Source organism: Piliocolobus tephrosceles, chromosome 6 (genome assembly GCF_002776525.5).
Source record: "Piliocolobus tephrosceles isolate RC106 chromosome 6, ASM277652v3, whole genome shotgun sequence".
In the NCBI taxonomy this organism is placed as follows: domain Eukaryota; kingdom Metazoa; phylum Chordata; class Mammalia; order Primates; family Cercopithecidae; genus Piliocolobus; species Piliocolobus tephrosceles.
In genome coordinates this window covers 61,967,777-61,990,791 of record NC_045439.1, presented here as the reverse complement: position 1 = coordinate 61,990,791, position 23,015 = coordinate 61,967,777, and the positions used below count along the sequence as shown (strand labels likewise).

Sequence of the window (23,015 nt, the reverse complement as noted above, 5' to 3'; positions counted from 1 at the left end):
TGTGAATTTCTAAAGCATGAAACACAGTCAAAGAGTTGTAACTTACTCCTTAAAAATTAAAATGTTGAGACGCAACAGCAGACTCAGCCATAATTTATATCCTTTAGACAATTTTTAGTAGGTCTTCAAATGCTCACAAGTTGTAGGTTTCTCAACTAGACAAATAAGAACTAATAGCACTGCTTACATTTTATTCTGCTTTACCTCCTAGATCTTTAAAGTTTAATGTTTCTGGAATGTAGTTTCTTTCACACAAAAAGGGGATGATAATAGACTTAAAATTTGTGCCTGAGAAGAATTATCTTATATGTTTAATTTTAAATCTTATACTTGAAAAGACTGGTAGTGACTATGTTTTAATAAGTATGGCACTTTGGTCTCAGAAATCTTTTTTTTTTTTTTTTTTTGAGACGGAGTCTTGCTCTGTGGCCCAGGCTGGAGTGCGGTGGCCGGATCTCAGCTCACTGCAAGCTCCGCCTCCCGGGTTTATGCCATTCTCCTGCCTCAGCCTCCCGAGTAGCTGGGACTACAGGCGCCCGCCAACTCACCTGGCTAGTTTTTTGTATTTTTTAGTAGAGACGGGGTTTCACCGTGTTAGCCAGGATGGTCTCGATCTCCTGACCTCGTGATCCGCCCGTCTCGGCCTCCCAAAGTGCTGGGATTACAGGCTTGAGCCACCGCGCCCGGCCAGAAATCTTAACATAAAGATTTCATTATAACAACGTGTCACAAAAAGAAACAGTAAGTTTCTATATCTTTAACTCATTCTACTGGAAATGGCAAGGCAATTCAGTAGTAAGTCAATCAAATGCAACAAGTTATATTTATCCACTTATGTGGGAGTCCGAGGTTCATGCAGACGCTCTAAAAGGTTTCTAAAACTATATACAAAATTTGTATTTGTATTTGTGTTTATATTATCTGGGGGAAAGGGTCACCAGATTCTCAAAATACTCAGGTATTTCTTACTCTCAAATGCTACCTTATTACATTTGAACACTTTAATATACATTATTTCATTTGCTTCTTCCTTTTCTCCCAGGCTATATGAGAAATAGATGACTGTGAGTCTCCCTACTTCTACCCCCAACTTCCCTTAGAAAACTCTGTGTTAGAATATGTCACTGTCTTGGAAATGCAACAGTATACCCACAACCTACTGTGTAGTGGTTTAGAGTACGGGCTTGCTAAGAGATACCTATATTCAATTATCAACTTATCACTTGTTACCTATGAGACATACAGCAAGCAGACTTACTCTCTTTATAATCCCCATTTATAGACCACTAATGGGTATCTACCCATAGTGTTTGTTGAAAGGATTAAAAGAGATAATACAAGTAAAATGTCTTTCATTATCAATGACTGGAACTCATTAAAATCTCAATTTCAATTGTTGTAGTGTCATCTTTCCGGATCATTCTCTCAAATCCAGTGATTATCCAAACAAAATGTACACTTCACAATCCCTCATCTCCTTCAGATCCTTTGCCCTCATTAATCAGCTTAAATTTCATCGTGACTCCTTCACACACACCCTCCTTTGTCCTTCTGTCACTTCATTCTATTTGGCAAAATTACAACCCAGTTAAATCCAGCTCCTTCCCTATTCTACACCAGCACCTTAGCACCTAAACAGGGCTAAGGAAAACTCACAACCATATTTACTGGTTCCATTTTCAATTCATGTCCACAAATCTTAAACAGATCTTTTGCGTTACCCAGGAAATCAAATTTAGGCCTCTCTCAAACTATTCAAACCTCTACCTCCTCAAACTTCAATACCTGTTTTCCATACTTGCTCAGCTGATGACTTTACTTCTTATTTCAGATTATTTGTTAAGTCATACACAATAAAAACCCACCAACATCTGTGTAAGTCTTTCTTTTCTGTTAACAATTGGTCTGTTTGTGTTCTGATCAAACCTCTCATGATGCATTGGATTATATTTCCTCTCAACTACTGAAGGGCATCATACTAGCAATTTTAATTTTTTTTCTTCCTACTTCATTATTCCCAACAGCATATAAAAATGCTGCATTTCACCAAGTATTAAAAATTATAAAACCTTCAACTACACTTGCCATTATTTCTTTGCAACCCTCAAAAAAAGGGCTGTTTATGTTCACTATTGCCAATTCCTCTTGTCACATTCTCTCTTGAACCCTTTCACGCAATGTTTTCATTGCTATCATTCCACCAAAGCCGCCCTCCATCAAAGTCACCAATGACCTTCACATTGCTAAATCGAGCAGCAGAATCTCAGCCTACTTGACCATTTAGGAGCATCAGACAGCTGTCAACTCCCACCTTAAAGTACTTCATTCTCTTGGCTTTCACAGTATCACTCTCCTGGTTTTCCTTCTTCCTCACCATCTTCTCAGTGGCCTTTCTACTCTTTTCTTTTTACCTTTTTTTTTTTTTTTTGAGTTGCAGTTTTGCTCTTGTTGCCCAGGCTGGAGTGCAATGGCATGATCTCAGCTCACCACACCTCCGCTTCCCGGGTTCAAGCGATTCTCCTGCCTCGGCCTCCCGAGTAGCTGGGATTACAGGCATGCGCCACCATGCCTGGCTAATTTTGTATTTTTAGTAGAGATGGGGTTTCTCCGTCTTGGTCTGGCTGGTCTTGAACCCCCGACCTCAGGTGATTCTCCTGCCTCAGCCTCCCAAAGTGATGGGATTATGGGCGTGAGCCACCGTGCCCGGCCGGCCTTTCTACTCTTTCTTCTACCTTCCAAATGCTGGAGTACCCCAGGACCCAGATCTTGAATGTTTTCTCTTTCTACACTTACTCCTTGATGACCTCATCTAATCTCATTGCTTTTAAAACACCATTTAAGTGCTAATGATGCCCCAATGTACTTTTCTCACCTTGATCAATTCCCTAAATTCCAACTAGTTTTTTCCAACACCCTAATACCTAAATTTAGATTTTTAATAGAGATTATAAAAATTAACATAACAAAATATTAGTTAATGAGCCCACACTCCATTCCTCCTTCAGTTAAATCATCCTCCTGGTTGCTTAGGCCACAACCAAAAACATAAAACAAAAAAACACCCTGGAGCTATCCTTTATATCTTTTTATTTTACATTCTACACCCAATCTATAAGCTAATCCTATCGGCTCTACCTTCAAAACACAGCCAGAGTCCAGCCATTTACTATCTGTACATTTACTATCTGCACTACTAACACCTGAACCAAGCCAACACTGGCTGTCATCTGACTTACTGCAGTAACTCTATTTCAGAACAGCCAGAATGATATTTTAAAAACATAAGTCATTGTACACAATGGTTAATTAAACAACAACAACAACAACAAAAACCTCATAAGTCAGATCTTGTCATTCACATGCTCAAAACCCTCCAATGGCTTATTCTGCTCACAGTAAAAGCCAAAACTCTTACATTTACCTATAAAGCCCTTATATTATCTGACCCACTCTTATTTATCCCTTCCTCCTGAGCTCTATCTACTCACTCCATGACACACTAACTTTATAGCTAGTCCTTCAACATGTCAGGAATGCGATTTCAAGGCATTTGTAACAGGTGCCTAGATCATCTTTCCCCATTCCTCAAGATACACGTATCTATCATCACATTCAATTTTGTGGGCTCAAATTCCCAAATTCAAATTATTGAAGCTTACTCTGACCACCCCACTGAAAATTACATACCCCTCCAACTCTTCCCATTATCCTAATTCTGCTTTTTCTCTTTCCACTTTTCCTCTTCTACTATGCCATAAAAATTACTTATTTAAAATGTTAATTATGTCTTCCCACAACGTGAATGTGAGCTACACAAGGGCAAGGATTTTTGTTCATTTTGTTCACTGCTATATTCTGAGTACCAAAAACAGTGTCTGAAACATTAAAAACTTAAGACATTACAGCTTTTTAGCTAACACATAAAACTAACCTCTTAGTGAACTGTTATCTGACTGGAATGATTTGTTGTTTTCCTTTTCTTCACATAGGTAGGTATGCTGCAATTTTTTTTTTTCAACTCTGTTAGGAGTGAAGGTTTCATTATTTCCACTTTTCTGTGGTTCCAACGAACTACTGTTTCTTGGTGGCTGTTCTTGCTTGTCACGCAGTACTTTTTCTTTCATTCTTTGAAATATTTTTCCCGGTGATTCATAGTTTGCTTTATTTTTTAATCCATCCTTGTTGGGCTTTATAGCACTGATATCAAGAGAACTGTTAGAGGTAGTAGCCTCTGTTAGCATAGTTGATTGAAATATATTTTTATTGTTAAAAGTGGTCATTTTTAGGAACTGATTCTTTTTATGGTCATTCGATTTTAAAGAGGAGTTCTGATATTTCACCAAATCTTTTACAGGAGTAAGTGTGCCTGAAGGAATGCTGTCAAAAAATATTGCATCCATGGGCAGATTTCTCCTTTGAGAAGATGTCTCTGGAGGTAAGTAAATTCTTGAATGTTTCAAAGGTGTTGCAATCATCTTGACAAGGCAGTAGCAACCAAGTTCTTCTAACAGAAAATTCACTTAAGCACAATTTTCATATAGAACTTCAGAAGCGATCCACAGAAACCTGTAGTTCAATGTAAAATCAGCCTTTATCACGCTTTGGTGCAGAAAATGTTTAAAGTTTATTTGCTTTCCACAACATTATACTAATTAAAATGTTTAACTGGTTCATAACAATACTAGATAATCTATAGCTCACAAATCAGACTAAGATTTTATTTTTATTAAAGTCTCCTTAACAAAAGAGCTGGGTGTGATGGTGCACACACTTGTAGTCCTAGCTACTTGGGAGGCTGAGCAGGGAGGATCACTTGAGCCTGGGAGGTCATGGCTGCAGGGAGTCATGATTGTGCCACTGCACTGCAGCCCGGGTGACAGAGCAAGATCTCGTCTCAAAATAAAATAAAATAAAACAAAACAAAATGAAATAAAAGATACATGCAAATGGCAATACATTAGGTTACAAAAGATAAAGTTCCACAAATATAATTTTTCCCTTTAGGCAGTTATATTTTAAGGCAGCAACTACAATGATCTAGTCTAATAAAAGCTAAAAAAAACTATTCAATTATTTAATAATACCCAATCCTGATTTTTTATGCTCTAGAGCATTTACATTTTAAGGTCTTAGCTGAAAAATCCTCAAATAAATGGTAAATTATTTTCACTCTGATTTCTTTTAATGTAGTGCTATTTAGAATTTTTAGCAGAAATACTGTACTTGAGCTTACATAGTTTTAGCCTTGTTTCTTTTTCTTTCTTTCTTTTTTTTTTTGAGACGGAGTTTCCCTCTTGTTGCCCAGGCTGGAGTGCAATGGCGGGATCTCAGCTCACCACAACCTCTGCCTCCCAGGTTCCAGAAATTCTCCTGCCTCAGCCGCCCGAGTAGCTGGAATTATACGTATGCACCACCACGCTTGGCTAATTTCGTATTTTTAGTAGAGACGGGGTTTCTCCATGTTGGTCTCCAGAAACCAAACTGGTTTCTCCAGTTTGGTCTCAAACTCCTGAGTTCAGGTGATCCGCCCATTTCGGCCTGCCAGAGTGCTGGGATTATAGGCGTGAGCCACTGAGCCCGGCTGCAACTTGTTTCTTATGTATAAATTTTATTATTCACACCTAGAAATTAAGGTTCTAGGTAAGGAACCATATAGTTGCATTAACTAATATTTGGTAAATAAATAAAATATTTCAATCCAAGGACCCTGGAACTTACTAGTCTAGATTTACAGCATCTCTTATAGCTGAATTTATAACTATTCCAATTAGTTAACATCATATAAACATAAAAAAACCTATCACAGAAAATTCTAACATAGCCAGACCAAAAAATATCAAGTATCTTTATCTACAGCTACTTCTGTGAGAAACAAGCAATTAATATACAAAGTATTATTTAATCCAATAATTTATGATAACAGAAAAAAAGAAGGAAAATATCCCTAAATTACAACAGTCAACAAAGAAGGCTATCTTGGGAGTCTGGAGCTCCTAAAAACCACTGTAATTCTTCCACAGAATATGAATCCTGCAAATACATATTAATGCATGCATGTATATGTTTATGATGTGCTAGTTCCAGGAGTTCTGTACTGGGAAGTTATAATATTAGCCGTTCACTTCATTTCTGTTTTATTTTTGGGACAGTGTCTCTGTCACCCAGGCTGGAGTACAGTGGTGTGATCAGGGCTCCCAGCAACCTCGAAATCTGGGCTCAAGCAATCCTCCTACCTTCGCCTCCAGAGTAGCTGGGACCACAAGTGTGTGCCACTGCACCTTTGCTATGTTTTCTTTTTTCTTTTTTTGCTAATTTGTTTTGTTTTTGAGGGCGAGTCTCGCTCTGTCGCCCAGGCTGGAGTGCGGTGATGTGATCTTGGCTCACTGCAATCTCCACCACGTGGGTTCAAGCAATTCTCCTGTCTCAGCTTCCCAAGTAGCTGGGATCACAGGCGCATGCCACCACACCCGGCTGATTTTTGTATTTTCAGTAGGACGAGGTTTCACCATATTAGTCAGGCTGGTCTCTAACTCCTGACCTCAGGTGATTCACTTGCCTCAGCCCCCCAAAGTGCTGGGATTACAAGCATGAACCACCTGAGCTATGTTTTTTTACATTCTGTTATAGAGACAGGGTTTCCCTATGTTGCCCAGGCTGGTCTTGAACTCCTGGGCTCAAGTGATCCTCCTGATTCAGCCTCCCACAAGTGTTGGGAGTACAGGTGTGAGCCACCATGTCTGGCTTAGCTGTTCATTTCAAAGAAAGGCAATAAAGCTATACAATCTCTCAAAATAAAAAATGAATAAACTCGGCTGAGCACGGTGGCTCATGCCTTTAATCCCAGCACTTTGGGAGGCCAAGGCAGGAGGATCACTTGAGGTCAGGAGTTCAAGAACAGCCTGGCCAACACAGTGAAACCCCGTCTTTACTAACAATGCAAAAATTAGCTGGATGTGGTGGCACATGCCTGTAGTCCCAGCTACTCAGGAGGCTGAGGCAGGAGAATCACTTGAACCCAGGAGATGGAGGTTGCAGTTAGCTGAGATCGTACTACCACTGCACTCCAGCCTGGGTGACAGAGTGAGACTCTGTATCAAAATAATAATAATAATAATAATAATAATAATAATAATAATAATAATAATAATAATAAACTGGAAAACTGCAAAGCAAAACGACAAAGAATGTTCAGGTTTACACAATCTAAATTCCTCAGAGCCTAATGAGACGCTAAACAGAAAGTAAAAACTGCAAATAAGTGAGCAGCACTGAAAACAGAACCAGTCTGTAATGGACATGCAGAATTGTCTTCATTTAAAGTCAGATAATTGTGGTCACACTGGAAGGTTACAAGAACCAAACAGAGCTTACTGTTTCCTAATGTCCCTGCCCCCAATTCAGGCAAGTAGTAGGATAAAGGTGAGTAGCCAAGATTCTGAAAAATCCTCAAATTCCACTTCCCCTCCCAAAGACACAGAAAGTTGCTCTAGGAGACCTTTCTCCCACCGTGTGATAAACAGCAACTCAATATAAGCCAAAAAAAAGCAGACAGTATTTGCCAGTGGTTTGTTAAAGACAGAATGCAGAGAAAAAAAATCATCGTTCAGTTCCCACCTATGAGTGAGAACATGCAGTGTTTGGTTTTCTGTACTTGTGATAGTTTGCTAAGAATGATGGTTTCCAGCTGCATCCATGTCCCTACAAAGGACACAAACTCATCCTTTTTTATGGCTGCATAGTATTCCATGGTATATATGTGCCACATTTTCTTAATCCAGTCTGTCACTGATTGACATTTGGGTTGATTCCAAGTCTTTGCTATTGTGAATAGTGCCGCAATAAACATACGTGTGCAGAACAATGAGATCACTTGGACTCGGGAAGGGGAACATCACACACCGGGGCCTATCATGGGGAGGGGGGAGGGGGGAGGGATTGCATTGGGAGTTATACCTGATGTAAATGACGAGTTGATGGGTGCTGACGAGTTGATGGGTGCAGCACACCAACATGGCACAAGTATACATATGTAACAAACCTGCACGTAATGCACATGTACCCTAGAACGTAAAGTATAATAATAATAATGATAAAAAAAAAGGAGACATGACAACTAAAAAAAAAAAAAAAGAAATCTCACAAATAAAATATGAGACATAATAAAATCAGATGATATAATGTATATGAAAAAATGGGACAAGAGGACTATAAATAGAAAATATATACAGTCTTGTAAAACTAAAAAAAAAAATCATCTACAATTTCCTCTGACCACAGAGGCTTTGCAGAATACATAAACAAGAACACCACTGGGTCTAGATAATCCATCCAGGACAGACCTGAAGCTCCCTTTCCTTCCTAGTCAAAAGAGCAAAACAAAGAAATCAGCCTCTGATAAAACACAGACATTAGTGGAGATTTAACAACTGGCATCCCTCAAGTGGAGGAAAGAACAGCCTGTCCTGAAGCCAAGCACATTTGTTGACCTAACAGATGGAGGTCAGCAACAAGAAATGGTTAGTTCCTCTCAGACTGGAGAAAGTATGTTTCCATTTTCATTAACTGCTTAAAGTTGTTTGGAAAATCTAATCCTTAAAACTCATTCTAAAAACTGACAAATACTGATGTACTGGGGGAAAAAAGTTGTTTTCAACATAAAGACACGGGAATGGGAAAACCATTGGATGAAAGGGCTGGCCAGGTCGGGCGTGGGGGCTCACGCCTGTAATCCCAACACTTTGGGAGGCCGAGGGGGGCGGACCACGAGGTCAGGAGATCGAGATCATCCTGGCTAACATGGTGAAACCCCATCTCTACTAAAAATACAAAAAGTTAGCCAGGCATGGTGGCACACGCCTGTAGTACCAGCTACTCGGGAGGCTGAGGCAGGAGAATGGCGTGAACCCGGGAGGCGAAGCTTGCAGTGAGCGGAGATCGCACCACTGCACTCCAGCAAGACTGTCTCAAAAAAAAAAAAAATCTGGCCATAAGCATTTATAGTACAGTGATGCACTACATAATCAAACCACATATACAGTGGTCCCATAAGATTATTTTGGTGTACCCTTTTTTTTTAACTTATTTTTACTGTACCTTTTGTATATTTTGGTATGTTTAGATACACAAATACTTATCATCATGTTACAACTGCCAACAGTATTCAGTAAAGTAACATGCTGTACAGGTTTGAAGCCTAGAAGCAATAGGTTATAACATATAGCCTGGGTTTTTATAAGTACACTCTATAATACTGGCACAATGAAAAAATTTCCTGAGAATGTACTTCTCAGAACATATGACAGTCAGTTACAAGTCACACATATAAACACAGAACTGAAGCTAAACAATTATGTATATGATCCTGAATATAACTACTCCTCCTCCTCCTTCCAAAAAGACATGGAGAGTTCTTGTAAGAATTTACTGTAGTGGTAGCAGTAATAACTATTACTATGGAATGGGTCAAAAATCCCAGAGCACACTAACCAAAACTGGGACACAGAATTAGGGGAAAAATAGAATTTTAACAGTCAAATGATACACTTGAAAAAAATACTCAGCACATATGACAAAGGGCTAATTTACATAACATTCAAAGAGACCTAATAAATCAACTTTAAAAAATGTACAAAACAGAAAACCGTCACGGGACATAAAGGCAATTAATAGAATACAAAAAGGCCAACAAACGAGTCAAATGACATCTAATTTTACTCATAAATGGAAATGCAAACTAAAACAGTGATTTTTTTTCATATCACATTGGTAAAGATTAATTTCAAAATGCAAGTCTGCATACTATTGACAAGGGAACTCCACTTCTAACTTGTTTTTTCCTATAGAAACATCTGCATAAGAATGCAAATATATATGTATCACAATAGTCGGTATTTACTGAATATTTACATGCCAGTCACTATATAATCTAACAGCTTAACTCGAAAGAGTTAAGTACTGTTATTACTCCCAATTTGAAAAAAGAGGAATTAAGGTGTAAGGTGGTTAAGTAACCTGACCAAGGTCACTTGACAGTAAGTGAGAAATAGGATCTGATTCTACCCGACTCCATAGCTTAAGTTCTTTACCAAAAGGCAGCATAGTCTACACAGCCACCAAACAGGGAAGTTCATGCTGCAGTACCTGCAGCATAAAATGAAATTAAACAACCCAGATGTCTACCAATAAAGGACAAAATAAATTCCACCACATCCATACAATTTACTCTATGTATTCAATAAATATATATATATATGTGCTTACACGGAAAGGGGTCCAAGAAATATTAAATTGAAAAAGAAAGTAATAACATATAATTGCATTTGTGTAAAAAAAATTTTTAAATAAATAAATAAAACACAAACAAGCATAGAGAAAAACTCTGGAAGCAGTGAACCAAATTGTAAACAGTGATTATCTTCGAAGGGCAGGGTGAAGCGGCCTACCATTTTCTTGAACTCCTGAGCTCAAACACCACCCGCCTCGACCTCCCAAAGTGCTGGGATCACAGGCGTGAGTTACTGCGCCCGACCATTTTCCAAATAATTTTATTAACATCTAAAGCTGTTTGCAACAAGCATGCAGGCAATTTAACCAGAAGAAAACATAAGCTGAATGATCAATTGCTTCTATAGCCCTGTGGGTCCTGGGGTCCCAAGGGGAAGACTTGGGTACTGAGGCATATAATTTTCCCACTTGGTATTCTAAAAAAAAAAAAAAAAAAAAAGTTATTTTAGAACAAAGACCTAGAACGCTCACCATCGAAATAAATCTGAGCAATCGTGTTCTACTCTCTTAAGTACAGTAGACACGCAAAAAGTGAACATCAAGTGCGAAGCTGTAAAATCAGTACCAAAGCCAGAAATCTATAAATAAATAAATAAATAAATAAATAAATAAATAAATAAATAAATAAAAACTGCGTGAGCCGACATGCTTAAAGGGCAGGACGCCCACCGCGGCAGGAGGCTAGCGGAGGGCGCGGGAGGACGTACCTTGGGTGAAGGGCCTGGCAGGGACAGACTGCCGCAGTCCCGGCTCGGCTCCGCGCGGAGGGAGGGCCGGACGCCTCCCGGCTCGCGCCCCAGGCCCACGGTGGCCCCTGCCCGCGGCGGCCGGGCACCAAGCGACGCTTACCCCCTCCGCGAGATACTCTCACACAACACTTCCGCAATTCAAATTTGAAGAGCCCGCCCTCCAGTCAGCCCGGGATTGGCACTCTCGGGAATTGCGCCACCGTGCGTCTCACAGGGACGCTAGAAAACTGCAGGCGGCCTCCGCACTCCGTGGACGGTAGTGTGTCCACAAAAAGTAGGCGACCCTAAGCTGTCACGGGCAGGGGGCGAGATCCTCTAGTTTTCCTCAAAGTTCGTTTCGTCTTCGCAGGGCACCCGCCCACCCTGAATCCCGCCTTTCCTCCCGTGAAGCTCTGCCGGGGCAAGGCTGACGTCGCACGCGGTGGGCGGCGAGCGCGCTCCGGCGCTGCTGCGGCCAAGTTTGGCCCTTCCTAGCTGCCGTCCTCCCTCACTAGGCTGTGCGCAGTAGCGGCTGTTATCCGTCTCTTCCGTCTCAGGAAAACAGCGTGCTCGGTGGGTTTGAGAGAACGTTTGTTTTTCTGCCCTCCATATTTGAGGGGGAGAAAGAACATTTTGTTCTTGAGGGGATGATGGATTGAATGTAAAGTTACGCACCAAGTGGAATGTTTAGTTTGAACCATTCCCTCAAGAAGTGTGATATTTTGGGGCATGGGGGATAGGTTCTCGCTCTGTTGCCCAGGCCTGAGTGCAGTGGCGCAATAACGGCTCACTGCAGCCTGGAACTCCAAGGGATCTTCCCACCTCAGCCTCCCAGTAGCTGGAACTACAGGCGTGCGCGACCATGCTTGGCTAATTTTTATTTTGTAGAGAGGAGGTCTCGCCATGTTGCCTGGGCTCGTCTCCAACTCCTGGATTCTAAGCGATCCTCCCATCTTGGCCTCCCAAAGTGTTAGGATTACAGGCAAGCAACCGCGCTGGGCCAGGAAGTGATTAATTTTTTTAATTTTTAATCACCTCACATTCTAGAAACATTAATTTCAACAACTGTAGGTTGCTGCGTGCAGCTTGTGACGGTGGCCCCCAGACTGCGTCCCACCTTAGGCTGCACCCAGTGAATCTCCGCTATAATCACTGGGGAGTAACCGGGTGTATCCTTCGCCTTGTATAGGGCACATTGGTTCAGTCTTGAAAGTAGAGAAGGGGAAGCGAGGGTAGTAAGGTATGTTTTCATCCCTGAACCCTGTTCAACTCCAGTCCTGCATGAAGTCTGTCCTGTTCCCCCATCCACATTTGTGATGAGAGCTTCTTTTTATTTTATACTTTCATCTAAGAAAATTGCTCAACTTCCTAGTCACATATCACATTTCCCCATTAAGAGGCTTTACTGAAAAGGTTGTAATGGATTGATTTTTTTTAAGTGACTTTTGCAATCCCTTCTAAATCCTGCATCTGTTGTACCCGAGTGAGTTAGAGAAATGCCACACTTTGAGACAAATTTAAGAGTCCTTTATTAGCCGGCGACCGAGAGATGGCTAACGCTCGAAATTGAGATGGCTAACGCTCGAAATTCTTGGCCAGAGGAAGGGGGTGGGTAAGGAGTCCTTGAAGCCTTGCAAATGATGGAGCCAAATGGAGTTCATCCAGCCGCCTTAGCTAAGGGAGAGCTTATCATGTGGAAACAAGGCTAGGTGATTGTAAAAACAAAGTAAAAAAACAAGGTTAGGTATTACACATCTGAATTTTGTACACACTGAATAATCAAAATCCAAAATATAAATTTAAAACATCCACATGAATGCAAGTAAGGAAAAACAACAGTTGGAGGTAGGGGGAAAGGAAGCAAACTTACCTGGATAAAATGAAGTTTCTTTCTTGTACACCATAATGAGAAAATGATTGGACATGGATTTGCACTAGTTTTGTGGGAACCCAGCTTAAAACAGGTTAAATGGCATGTGTGAAATATACTTTGATAGGGGAAGTTTGAAGGGATGGTCATTCAGATTTCAAAGCACCTGAAATTGAGGTGTAAGAGGTTTCTGTGCCTGATGAAGATGGCCATGGCTCACAAGTTTAGGCAAAATAGGAACCCTGAAGTATTAACGGCAGGCACTCAGAAATGCACACTTTTTTTTAATTGACCACTTCTCATGTAAGAAGGAAGTAGTTTATAGTATGTAGCATGCCCCAATGTGAATGGCCGCAGGAATTTACATAAGATGACTAGTAATTTTCCGAACAAAACTGGATTAAACAGTTTGTGGATAACAAAGTGTGATGAGAAGGCCTAGAGGCCAAACTACAGTTCATCTGTCCCTTAATGGCAACATGCTGTAACTGCCCAAGGGGTTCCCCTTGCCTGCTCCCTGGACAGAGCAGATTCAAGACAAGGGAATTGCAATGGAGAAAGAGTAATTGATGTGGAGCTGGCTGTGCAGGAGACTAGTGTTTTATTATTACTCAAATCAGTCTCCCCTGAGCTTTTGGGGATCAGAGTTTTTGAGGATAATTTGGTGGGGGGAACCCAGTGAACTGGAGTGCTGATTGGTCAGGGATGAAATCATAGTGAGTAGAAATTGTTTTCTTGCGCTGAGTCAGTTCCTGGTTTGGGGGGTCACAAAATCAGATGAGCTAGTTTATTGATCTGGGTGGTGCCAGCTGATCCCCTGTGTGCTGGGTCTGAAAAATATCTCAAGCACTGATCTTAGGAGCAGTTTAAGGAGGGTCAGAATCTTGTAGCCTCTAGCTGCATGACTCCTAAACCATAGTTTCTAATATTGTGGCTAATGTTAGTTCTACAAAGGCAATCTAGTCTCCAGGCAAGAAGGAGGTCTGCTTTGGGAAAGGGCTATTACTGTCTTTGTTTATAGACTACAAACTAAGTTTCTTCCAAAGTTAGTTCAACCTACACTCAGGAATGAATAAGGACGGCTTGGAGGTTAGAAGCAAGAAGGAGTCAGTTAAGTTATATTTCTTTCACTGTTTCAGCCATAATTTTGCAAAGGCAGTTTCAATGCTGCCCTGGATTGGCCCTACTTTAAGTTTCTGTCTGCTTGGAGGGGAGACCATAATGAGAAAATGGTTGGAAATGGATTTGCAGTTCACAGCAACCTGGGATAATCTGTCCCATCCTAGGCCTATACTTCGTGGGAACACATGCAGACACCCATGTAGGGTCCAAAAAAAAGGGATATAAAAGGAAGAGACAGAAAGCTTCACGCTGTGTGCGAGTTGCTACCAAGGCATCTGGGGCTGCTTAGCCTGGAGGAGTATTCCCAGGACCATGGAAAGTTGTAGCAGGACTACTAACTGACCATATGACACTTTTGGAGAAAGTAGAAAAATGCTGTTTCATCAAGCCCAAGGGTTCTTAAGCAGGAAAAGTTTTGCCCCCCTTGGGACAATTGGCAATGTCTGGAGACATGTATGAATGTCACAGTTAGGGAGGGTACCAGTGTCATCTTGTGGGTAGAGGACAGATATACTACTAAACGTCATAGTGTAATGGTGTGGGGGGACAGCCCCCCCCAACATTACAAAGGATTAACTATTTTAAAATGTCAGTAGTGCCACGGTTAAGAAATTCTACTCTTGGCAGATATAGCCCTGAAACAGGATTTCAGCCCCCTTTCATGCTCTTAGCTGGGTGCCCTTATGTAGGGCACAAAGTAAAACCACTACTCCCCTGTATAGGCTACAAGGAGGGAGTCAATGAGGAAGTTATCCAGGTTTTATGAGAGGAGGACCCTTCAGTGAAAAAGGCTGCCAAAGAAATTGCTATGTCATGGAGACAATATACAAACACACAATCATATTACAAATTGTGATAAGTGTTGAGGATATATCAGTTCAGATCACCCAGGAAGCTGATGCCAAATTGGAATGAGGATTATTAGGAAATAGGTCCTGTGAAAGACCAAGGGGGGGAAGAAGAATTGGAACTGGGAAATCTTCAGATCTTCATACAGATCTGACATTTGTAAAAGGAAAGATTGATGAAAGTGGAATTGGGTAGGTGCAGTCTAAGATTACAGTGGAGATTTGACAAGGTCTTGGCTAACCCAGTAGGAAGGTTTGGGGTTGTCTATCAGAGAAGTCCTGCAGTGGGCAGACATGGCCAGGCCCTGGTATCCACCAGACTGGAGGCTGCCTGGGAAGAACATGGCCTTGGCACAAAGATTTTAACAGATCTCAAAGGCTTTGCAGCCAGAGGCTGTCAGCTAACTGCACTCCTCACAGCTCAGTGACTACCTTTTTTTTTTTTTTTAAACAAAAGATCAGAATTGCATGTTTCCATGCCTGCCACAGAAGAATAATTAAAAGAGTGTAGCAGCAGGATTTTATTTTCAGGGCTTTCTATTTTTTTTTTTTTTTTTGCAACCCACAGTAAGAAATATTGTACATTGTAACCTAATAAATATACAAAACTACAATTAACTAAAACAAAAAGCTTTAAAAGTATTACTGAACATTACTTTGTGCAGTGCATGCTGTTATTTTCTGTTTCCTCTTTTTAAAAAAAAGCTGCCTATGGTGTATGATTGTAATACAATATGAACATTTTCGTGTTTCTGCATGGTCAGGACTTTTAATTAAAAAAAAACCTAAGGTAAAATTCACTTAAAATAACCATTTTAAAGTGCACAATTCAATGACATTTAATGCATTCACAGTGTTCTGCAACCACCACCTATAAAACATTTTTTATCATCCTAAAAGGAAATCTCATACCCTTTAAGCGATCACTCTCTCGTCCCCTCCCCACAGTCCTAGGCAAACACCAGTCTTCTTCCTGTCTCTATGAATTTACATATTTGGATATTTCATATAAATGGAATCATACAATATTACAATATAGACCTTTTATGTATAACTTCCTTCACAGTTTTTTTCTGAGCTTTATATACCTCAAAAATTGTACATTGTAGATCAGTACTTGATTCCTTTTTATGGCTGACAGTATTCAATATTTTGTGTGTGTGTGTGGGTGTACCACATTTTATTTATCTGTTCCTCCATTGACATTTGGGTTATTTCCACCTAAATCTATAATACCCTAGTTTGAATTGATACCAGCTTAGTTTCAATAGCATACAAAAACTCTGCTTCTAAACAGCTGAGTCCTCTCCTGTATGTTTCTATCATTACCAATTACATCTATATACATCATGTGTTCATTAACATAGATTTGTAATTATTTTATGTACTTGTCTTTTAAATCATATAAAAAAAGGGGAACCACACACCAAAAATATAGCCATCTTGGCTTTTGTATTTACTGATGTAGTTACATTTATCTAACTTTTTGATTTCTTCTTAGAGCTTTTAGTTACTGTCTAGTTTTCTTTCATTTAAGCCTGAAGAACTCCCTTTAGTATTTCTTATAGTATAGGTCTACTTGTGACAAACTCCTTCAGCTTTTATTTACATGCTAATGTCTTAATTTCTCCATCATTTTTGAAGGACACTTTGCTGAATATAGAATTCTTGGTAGATAGTCTTTTTCTTTCAGCACTTTGACTATGTTATCCCACTGCCTCCTTGCCTACATAGTTTCTGATGAGAAATCAGATGCTCTTATTGTAGAGAATCACTTGTATGTGACAAATCTCTCCTCTTACTGCTTTTAAGATTTTATTTTTTGTCTTTGTCTTTTGACAATTTGATTATAATGTGTCTCTGTGGAACTGTTTATATTTATTCTTCTTGGAGTTTGTTGAGATTCTTGGGTGCATAGGTTCCTGTCTTTTACCAAATCTGGGCAGTTTTTGATTATTTCTTCAACATTTTTTTTCGCACTGTTTTATTTTTTTTCTCCTTCTGGGACTCCTGTAATGTGTATAGTGGTACTCTTGATTATTCCCATAGATTTTTTAAGACTCCAATAATTATTCTTCAGTTTTTTTCATTTTTTTAAAAATTTTTGAGACAGAGTCTGTTTCTGTCACCCAGGCTGACAAGCAGGATTATGGTTCACTGCCTCATGAACTCCTGTGCTCAAGAGGTCTTTCCACCTCAGCCTCCCAAGTAGCTCAAACTACAGACACATACCACGATACCCAGCTAACATTTAAAAAAAAAATTTTTGTAAAGACAGAGTCTTACTATGGTCTCGAACTCCTGGGCTCAAGCGATTCTCCTGTCTCAGCCTCCCACAGTGCTGAGATTACACGTGTGAGCCACCATGCCTGGTCATTCTTTTTTCTTTATACTCCTCAGTCTGGATAATTTTGATTTTAGTTGACAGTTGTAAGTTCACTCTTTCTTTATTCTGCCTTCTCAAATCTGCTATTGTAACCCTGTAGTGAATTTTCATTTCAGTTATTGTATTTTTCAGCTTCACAGTTTCTACTTGGTTTCTTTTCATAATTTCTATCTTTGTTGATATTTTCTATTGTTAAGACATCATTCTTCTGGTTTCCTTTAACTCTTTGTCTATGGTTTCCTTTACCTCTCTGAGCATATTTAAGACAGCTGATTTTAAATTTTTGTCTAATATGTTCAGGGTGTGTGCTTCCTTAGGGAGAGCTTATATTAATTTCTTCTGTAAATAAACTGTACTTTCTAGTTTCTTTGCATGCTTCATAACGTTTTTGCTGGAAACTGGACATTTGAATATTAAAATATGCTAACTCTGGATATCACATTCTTCTCCCTTCTCAGGATTTGTTGTTGTTGTTGTTGTTGCTTCCTGTGAAATATAGTTGTTTGCTTGTTTAGTGTCTTTTCTTTATGATCTTTGTAAAGTCTGTATTCTTTGTCATGTGTGGTCTCTGAAATCTCTGTTCCTTTAGCTTGTGTTCAGCTGGTGCCTTGATAGATATTTTCCTGAACACCAGGAGCTATACTAGCATAGAATAAAATAATAAAAGAAAAGAAAGAAATAACAACAACAAAAAACCGTCTTCCAACCTTTGAATACTGACTGTGTGTTATAGCATGTTTTCAGTACTTAGTGAGGTCATTTATAACCCTGCCTAAACCTTCACTCCCTACTTGTGCTGAGCCCAAAGATAAGCAAGAATTAAAAGCTTACAGTCTTTATAGATTGTTTTTGAATATGCATCCTGCCCTAGGCATGTGCATAGCTTCTAAATTCCTCAGCATATGGAGACTTTTGAATAATTTCCCGAAGAAACTCTACCCAGCTTTCCCTTGCAGGCTTTCACTGCATCTATTATTTGCCTCAATTGTAATTCTTTGCCCTAGGTGGCAGCATGTTGTCCATTTGTCTTATAATGTTTTTGAGGAATGTCTTCTGTGTAGCTGGTTTTTTTTCATGCTGAATAGGTTTCAAGTTATGTAAAACAAAGTCAGGTGCCTTGTATCATTCTTTCAAATAGTGCTCTGTGATGGTAAATTTTGTGTGTCAATATGACTGTATCATGGATTGCCAGATGTTTGGTTAAACATTTTGTTCTTAGTTTGTCTGTGAGGGTGTTTCTGAATAAGATTAATTTTTGGATTGGACAGAGTAAAACAGATTGCTCTTCTCAACATGGATGAGCCTCATCCAATCTGTTGAAGGCCTTAATAGAATAAAAGGCTGAGTAAGACAGAATTCTTTCTTTTGGCCAGAATATATTTGAGCTAGGACATTAGTCTTCTGCCTTTGGACTCATTCTTGGACTAGAACTTACACCATTGGCTCTCCTGTTTCTCAGGCCTTCGTACTGGGTGATATGGTTTGGCTGTGTCCCCATCAAAATCTGATCTGGAATTGTAGTTCCCATAATCCCCACGTGTCATGGGAGGGACCTGGTGGGAGGTAATTGAATCATGGGAGTGGTTGCGCCATGCTTGTTCTTGTGATAGTGAGTTCTCATGATAGCCAATGGTTTTATAAGGGGCTCTTCTCCTTTTTGCTCAGCACTTCTCCTTGCCACTGCCATGTGAAGAAGGATGTGTTTGCTTCCCATTCCACCAAGATTGTAAGTTTCCTGAGGTCTCTCCAGCCATGCTGACCTGTGAGTCAATTAAGCCCCTTTCCTTTATAAATTGCCCAGTTTGGCGTATATCTTTATTGGCATTGTGAGAACAGACTAATACACTTGGACTGGAACTATACCATTGACTCTCCTGGGTCACTAGTTTAGTGATGCAGATCTTGGATTTCTTAGCCTTCCATACTTCAATGAGCCAATTCCTTAGAGTAAATCAATCTCTCTCTTTTTTTCTCCTATCTTTCTCTTTTTTTCTTCTCTCTTTCTCTCTCTCTCATTCCCTCTCTTTCCTGTTGGCTGTGTTTCTCTGGAGAATCCAGACTAATACACTGTCAAATAAGTTAGAACAGACAAACAAACACAATTCTCTAAGCACAAGGTCTGTGCTTCCTCCACAACCAGGGACCAAGGTCCCACACTGGAACCTTGAAGACAGGGTGCTGTCTTCAAGACTGCTGCCAAAGGTGCTGAGATGCTGAAGAAAGCAAGCTGAAAAATCCAGTTCTTCAGAAAGAAACATTTAATAGGACTTATGAACAGAAGCAGTGTGTTGGGTGGGCATAAGATGGTGGATCCGTCTACCTGCCCTCCAGAAAATATCCTTTGTAAAGCAAGCTTTTAGGGTGAAGATTTGTGTAGCTCATCATGCTTCAGACTTTCTTGTGAAACATGACCACTGGGGAGATTAGATAAGCATCTTTATTTATGCTACAGGGATTGTTTGTTTATAAGAAGTTGTCTATGTTACAGGCATTCTTAAAGACCTTGCTGCAGAAGTCATCATGGTCATGATGGCAGTTTCACTTCAAGGTGGCATCACTCTCATCATGCAACAGGCTGTTTTCCCATGGGGTGGGAGGTCAATAAGGGCAATCAAAAATGCTGCAAAGCTTTTGTACAAGAACATTTTGTCTCTAATGTCAAATGCTGCCCAAAAGGCAAATGTAATAAAGGTTAAAGTATACTCTTTGGGTTTAGCGATCATGGGGCCTTGGGGACAACAGGTTTGTAGGGCAGAAGCTTGGTTATGGTATCAGAGTATAATCAAGAGGTGAGTGCCTGGAGACAAACACAAAGGCATTTGTTCCCCAAGAAATATGTAAAAGGAAGGAGAGAGAAAGAGGTTAGACCAGCTAGGACTAAGGAAATATTTGCAGAGTTGGAAAGACTTGCCTTTGACTTAGCTGAGATTTTTTTTTTTCTTTGAGCAAAGATGAATGAATTGTTAGCTTTTTTTTTGGAGACAGAGTCTCTCTCTGTTGCCCAGACTGGAGTGCAGTGGCACGGTCTCAGCTCACTGCAACCTCTGCCCCCTGGGTTCAAGTGATTCTTCTGCTTTAGCCTCCTGCGTAGCTGGGATTATAGGTGCCTGCCACCACACTGGGCTAATTTTTTGTATTTTTAGTAGAGATGGGGTTTCACCATGTTGGCCAGACTCGTCTCAAACACCTGACCTAGTGATCTGTCTGCCTCAGCCTCCCAAAGTGCTGGGATTATGGGCGTGAGCCACCGTGCCCGGCCAGCCTTTTACAAATGGAGGGACATTTCTTTTAGAATGAATAGCTGGGAGGAACTATTGGTAGAGATGCACGTGAGTTTTTGTTTGTTTGTTTGTTTGTTTGTTTGTTTGTTTGAGATGGAGTCTCACTTTGTCATCAGGGCTGGAGTGCAGTGCCACGATCTCGGCTCACTGCAACCTCCACCTCCCAGGTTCAAGCGATTCTCCTTCCTCAGTCTCCTGAGTAGGTGGGATTACAGGCGCCCGCCACTGTGCCTGGCTGATTTTTGGTATTTTTAGTACAGACAGGGTTTCATCATTTTGGCCAGGCTATTCTCGAATGCCTGACCTCGTGATTCGCCCTCCTTGGCCTCCCAAAGTGCTGGGATTACAGGGTTGAGGCACTGCGCCTGGCCTACACATCAGTTTTTTAGGTAGGGAATAGTCTTCATGTTAAACTTTTCTCCATGGCCTATATTTTTGTCACTGATGTAAGGAGGAGAGATCATTGGCTAAAATCAAGTTAGCAGGTATTGAAGTATTTAATCTTCACAATGATTGCGTGGTGAAAAGAGTAAATTTTGGAACACCTGTTGTTAGAAAATGGGAGAGAACTATCTTGAGAGAAACGGAAAGATTGCTATAGTATGTTGAGAATCAAGCTAAAGTTGGGGTTGGGATTTGTAGTTGCACCAATTTATAGGATTGACTATTTTTATTTCTAATAAATTTTGTAAGGGAAAATATTAATCCAGGCCTAGAGTTATTTTGGAATGGATATAGCAGAATGAAAAGAATACAGAGGAGTTATAAAGATGTAGTTACATGAGTGGTTCAAACGATAGACTATTTTTTTTAATTTTTGGATGAATGGTAATAAAAATAAAGGCAAGAGAAGGCTATTAGGAATATTATTATAGAAGGATCAAGAGACAAGAGGTCTTGAGGAGCTTGAAGACAGTAAGAATTAAGCAAATAGAACTGGAAGGTTTGGAGGTAGCCATGTGACATATTAGAGTATGAATGATTCAGAGATATGGCCCATTTCTAGGCAACTTGAAAGTTGATGAAATAGTTATTGATAGTTCAGTTGCATGTAGGCTGAGGTTGGGGTGATATGGGAGGCCTGGTGGTATTAATAGTAACTATGTCTGTAATGCCTATTATACCTGTATTTCGGTTACAAGTAAAAGTGAAGTGGGTTGGGGAGGTGGGGACATCAATGATTTATATGATGTGACTTTATAAAGTTTGTTGTGTTTTCCCATATAAGTTCATACTAATAGGTACAAAAGGCATACTGCAGGTAGCTTGAATTCAAAGAAATGGAATTCTTTTATTAAAGAGTCTCAAATTATTAGGAAATACATAGGAGATGGCTTGATTTTCCCAGTTCCTGCTTTTGAGTGTGGTATGTCAAATCTCTCTCTCTCTAAGTAGTGGTTGCTTTGGAAATATATTGACCTACTCTGCCCCTGCAGATTCCTGCCTCTCAAAGAAATCTCAATATTATATCCCCCTCCCAATCTTGGGGGAAATGCTATAAGTCTCACTCTACCCCTGCTGGTTCTATCTCCTCTCCATGCTGAGATGACGACTAGGACATATAATTTTGGGGAAGAAGGAATGAGATGCTAGCACTGACATGTTTTTTTTCTTGCTAACTCATCTAGCTCCACAGTGAGTGACTGAACTGAACTGCAGTGTTTGCGGGGGTATTTATTAAAGGCCAAGAGTGCAGAATGCCCAGGTCTAATCTAATATTTGACCTGAGGATATCTGGACCTCTTCAACAACTACCTGGGGTGAGGCCTGAGGTCATGCCTGGTGATACATAAACCTGCTAGTGTTTTTGTTCTTGTTTCTGATTGTTATGCCAATTGACCTAACTTCTGGATCACCTTTCATACTTTGTGGTTTAATTTTTATTTATTTTTATTTATTTTTATTTTTGAGATGGAGTCTCACTCTTGTGCAGGCTGGAGTGCAGTGGCACGATCTTGGCTCATTAGAACGTTTGCCTCCTGGGTTCAAGCGATGAGCCTCCCGAGTAGCTGGGATTACAGGTGCCCTCCACCACACCTGGCTAATTTTTTAATTTTTATTTTTTGTATTTAGTAGAGACGGGGTGTCACCATGTTGGCCAGGCTGGTCTCAAACTCCCATCTCAAGTGATCCGCCTGCCTCGGCTTCCCAAAGTGCTGGGGTTACAGGTGTGAGCCACCGCACCAGGACAACCTTGTGGTTTATATTGAAGTTTTCTGCTTATGTGACACCTGCTATCCCACAGGCTTGATGTCCAATTTAAACAGGCTCCTGCTTGACTCTAGTAGGGCTCATCACCTGCCATATTCCCAGCTCCTAGAGCATACTGTATAGTCTGTATAATTTGTTTTAGAATATTCCAAATGTCTCTTTTCAGTCATGGTCTTTTTTTTTTTGGCCAGTGAATAGCCCTTCCTTGCTAACAAACAAAAACTATTAAGCGATGGCTTTGCTGCACTGAGGTAGGTTCTGACTAGGGCTCTCCTGCATCACAAG

The 23,015-nt window shown here is 40.2% G+C and overlaps 1 protein-coding gene across 1 annotated transcript in view; it reads right to left on the bottom strand.

The window, feature by feature from the left end:
* The window catches only part of MIS18BP1 (MIS18 binding protein 1), a 56,272-nt gene extending 44,898 nt beyond the window's left edge, over nucleotides 1-11,374 (bottom strand). Inside the window, exons 1-2 of the mRNA XM_023222632.2 lie at nucleotides 10,992-11,374; nucleotides 3,932-4,566 (exon numbers count right to left, since the gene is read on the bottom strand). Of these exons, the coding sequence (XP_023078400.2) occupies nucleotides 3,932-4,475 (544 nt within the window). The 5' untranslated portion in view covers nucleotides 4,476-4,566; nucleotides 10,992-11,374. The remainder of the gene's footprint in view (nucleotides 1-3,931; nucleotides 4,567-10,991) is intronic.
* Nucleotides 11,375-23,015: the final 11,641 nt, after the last annotated feature.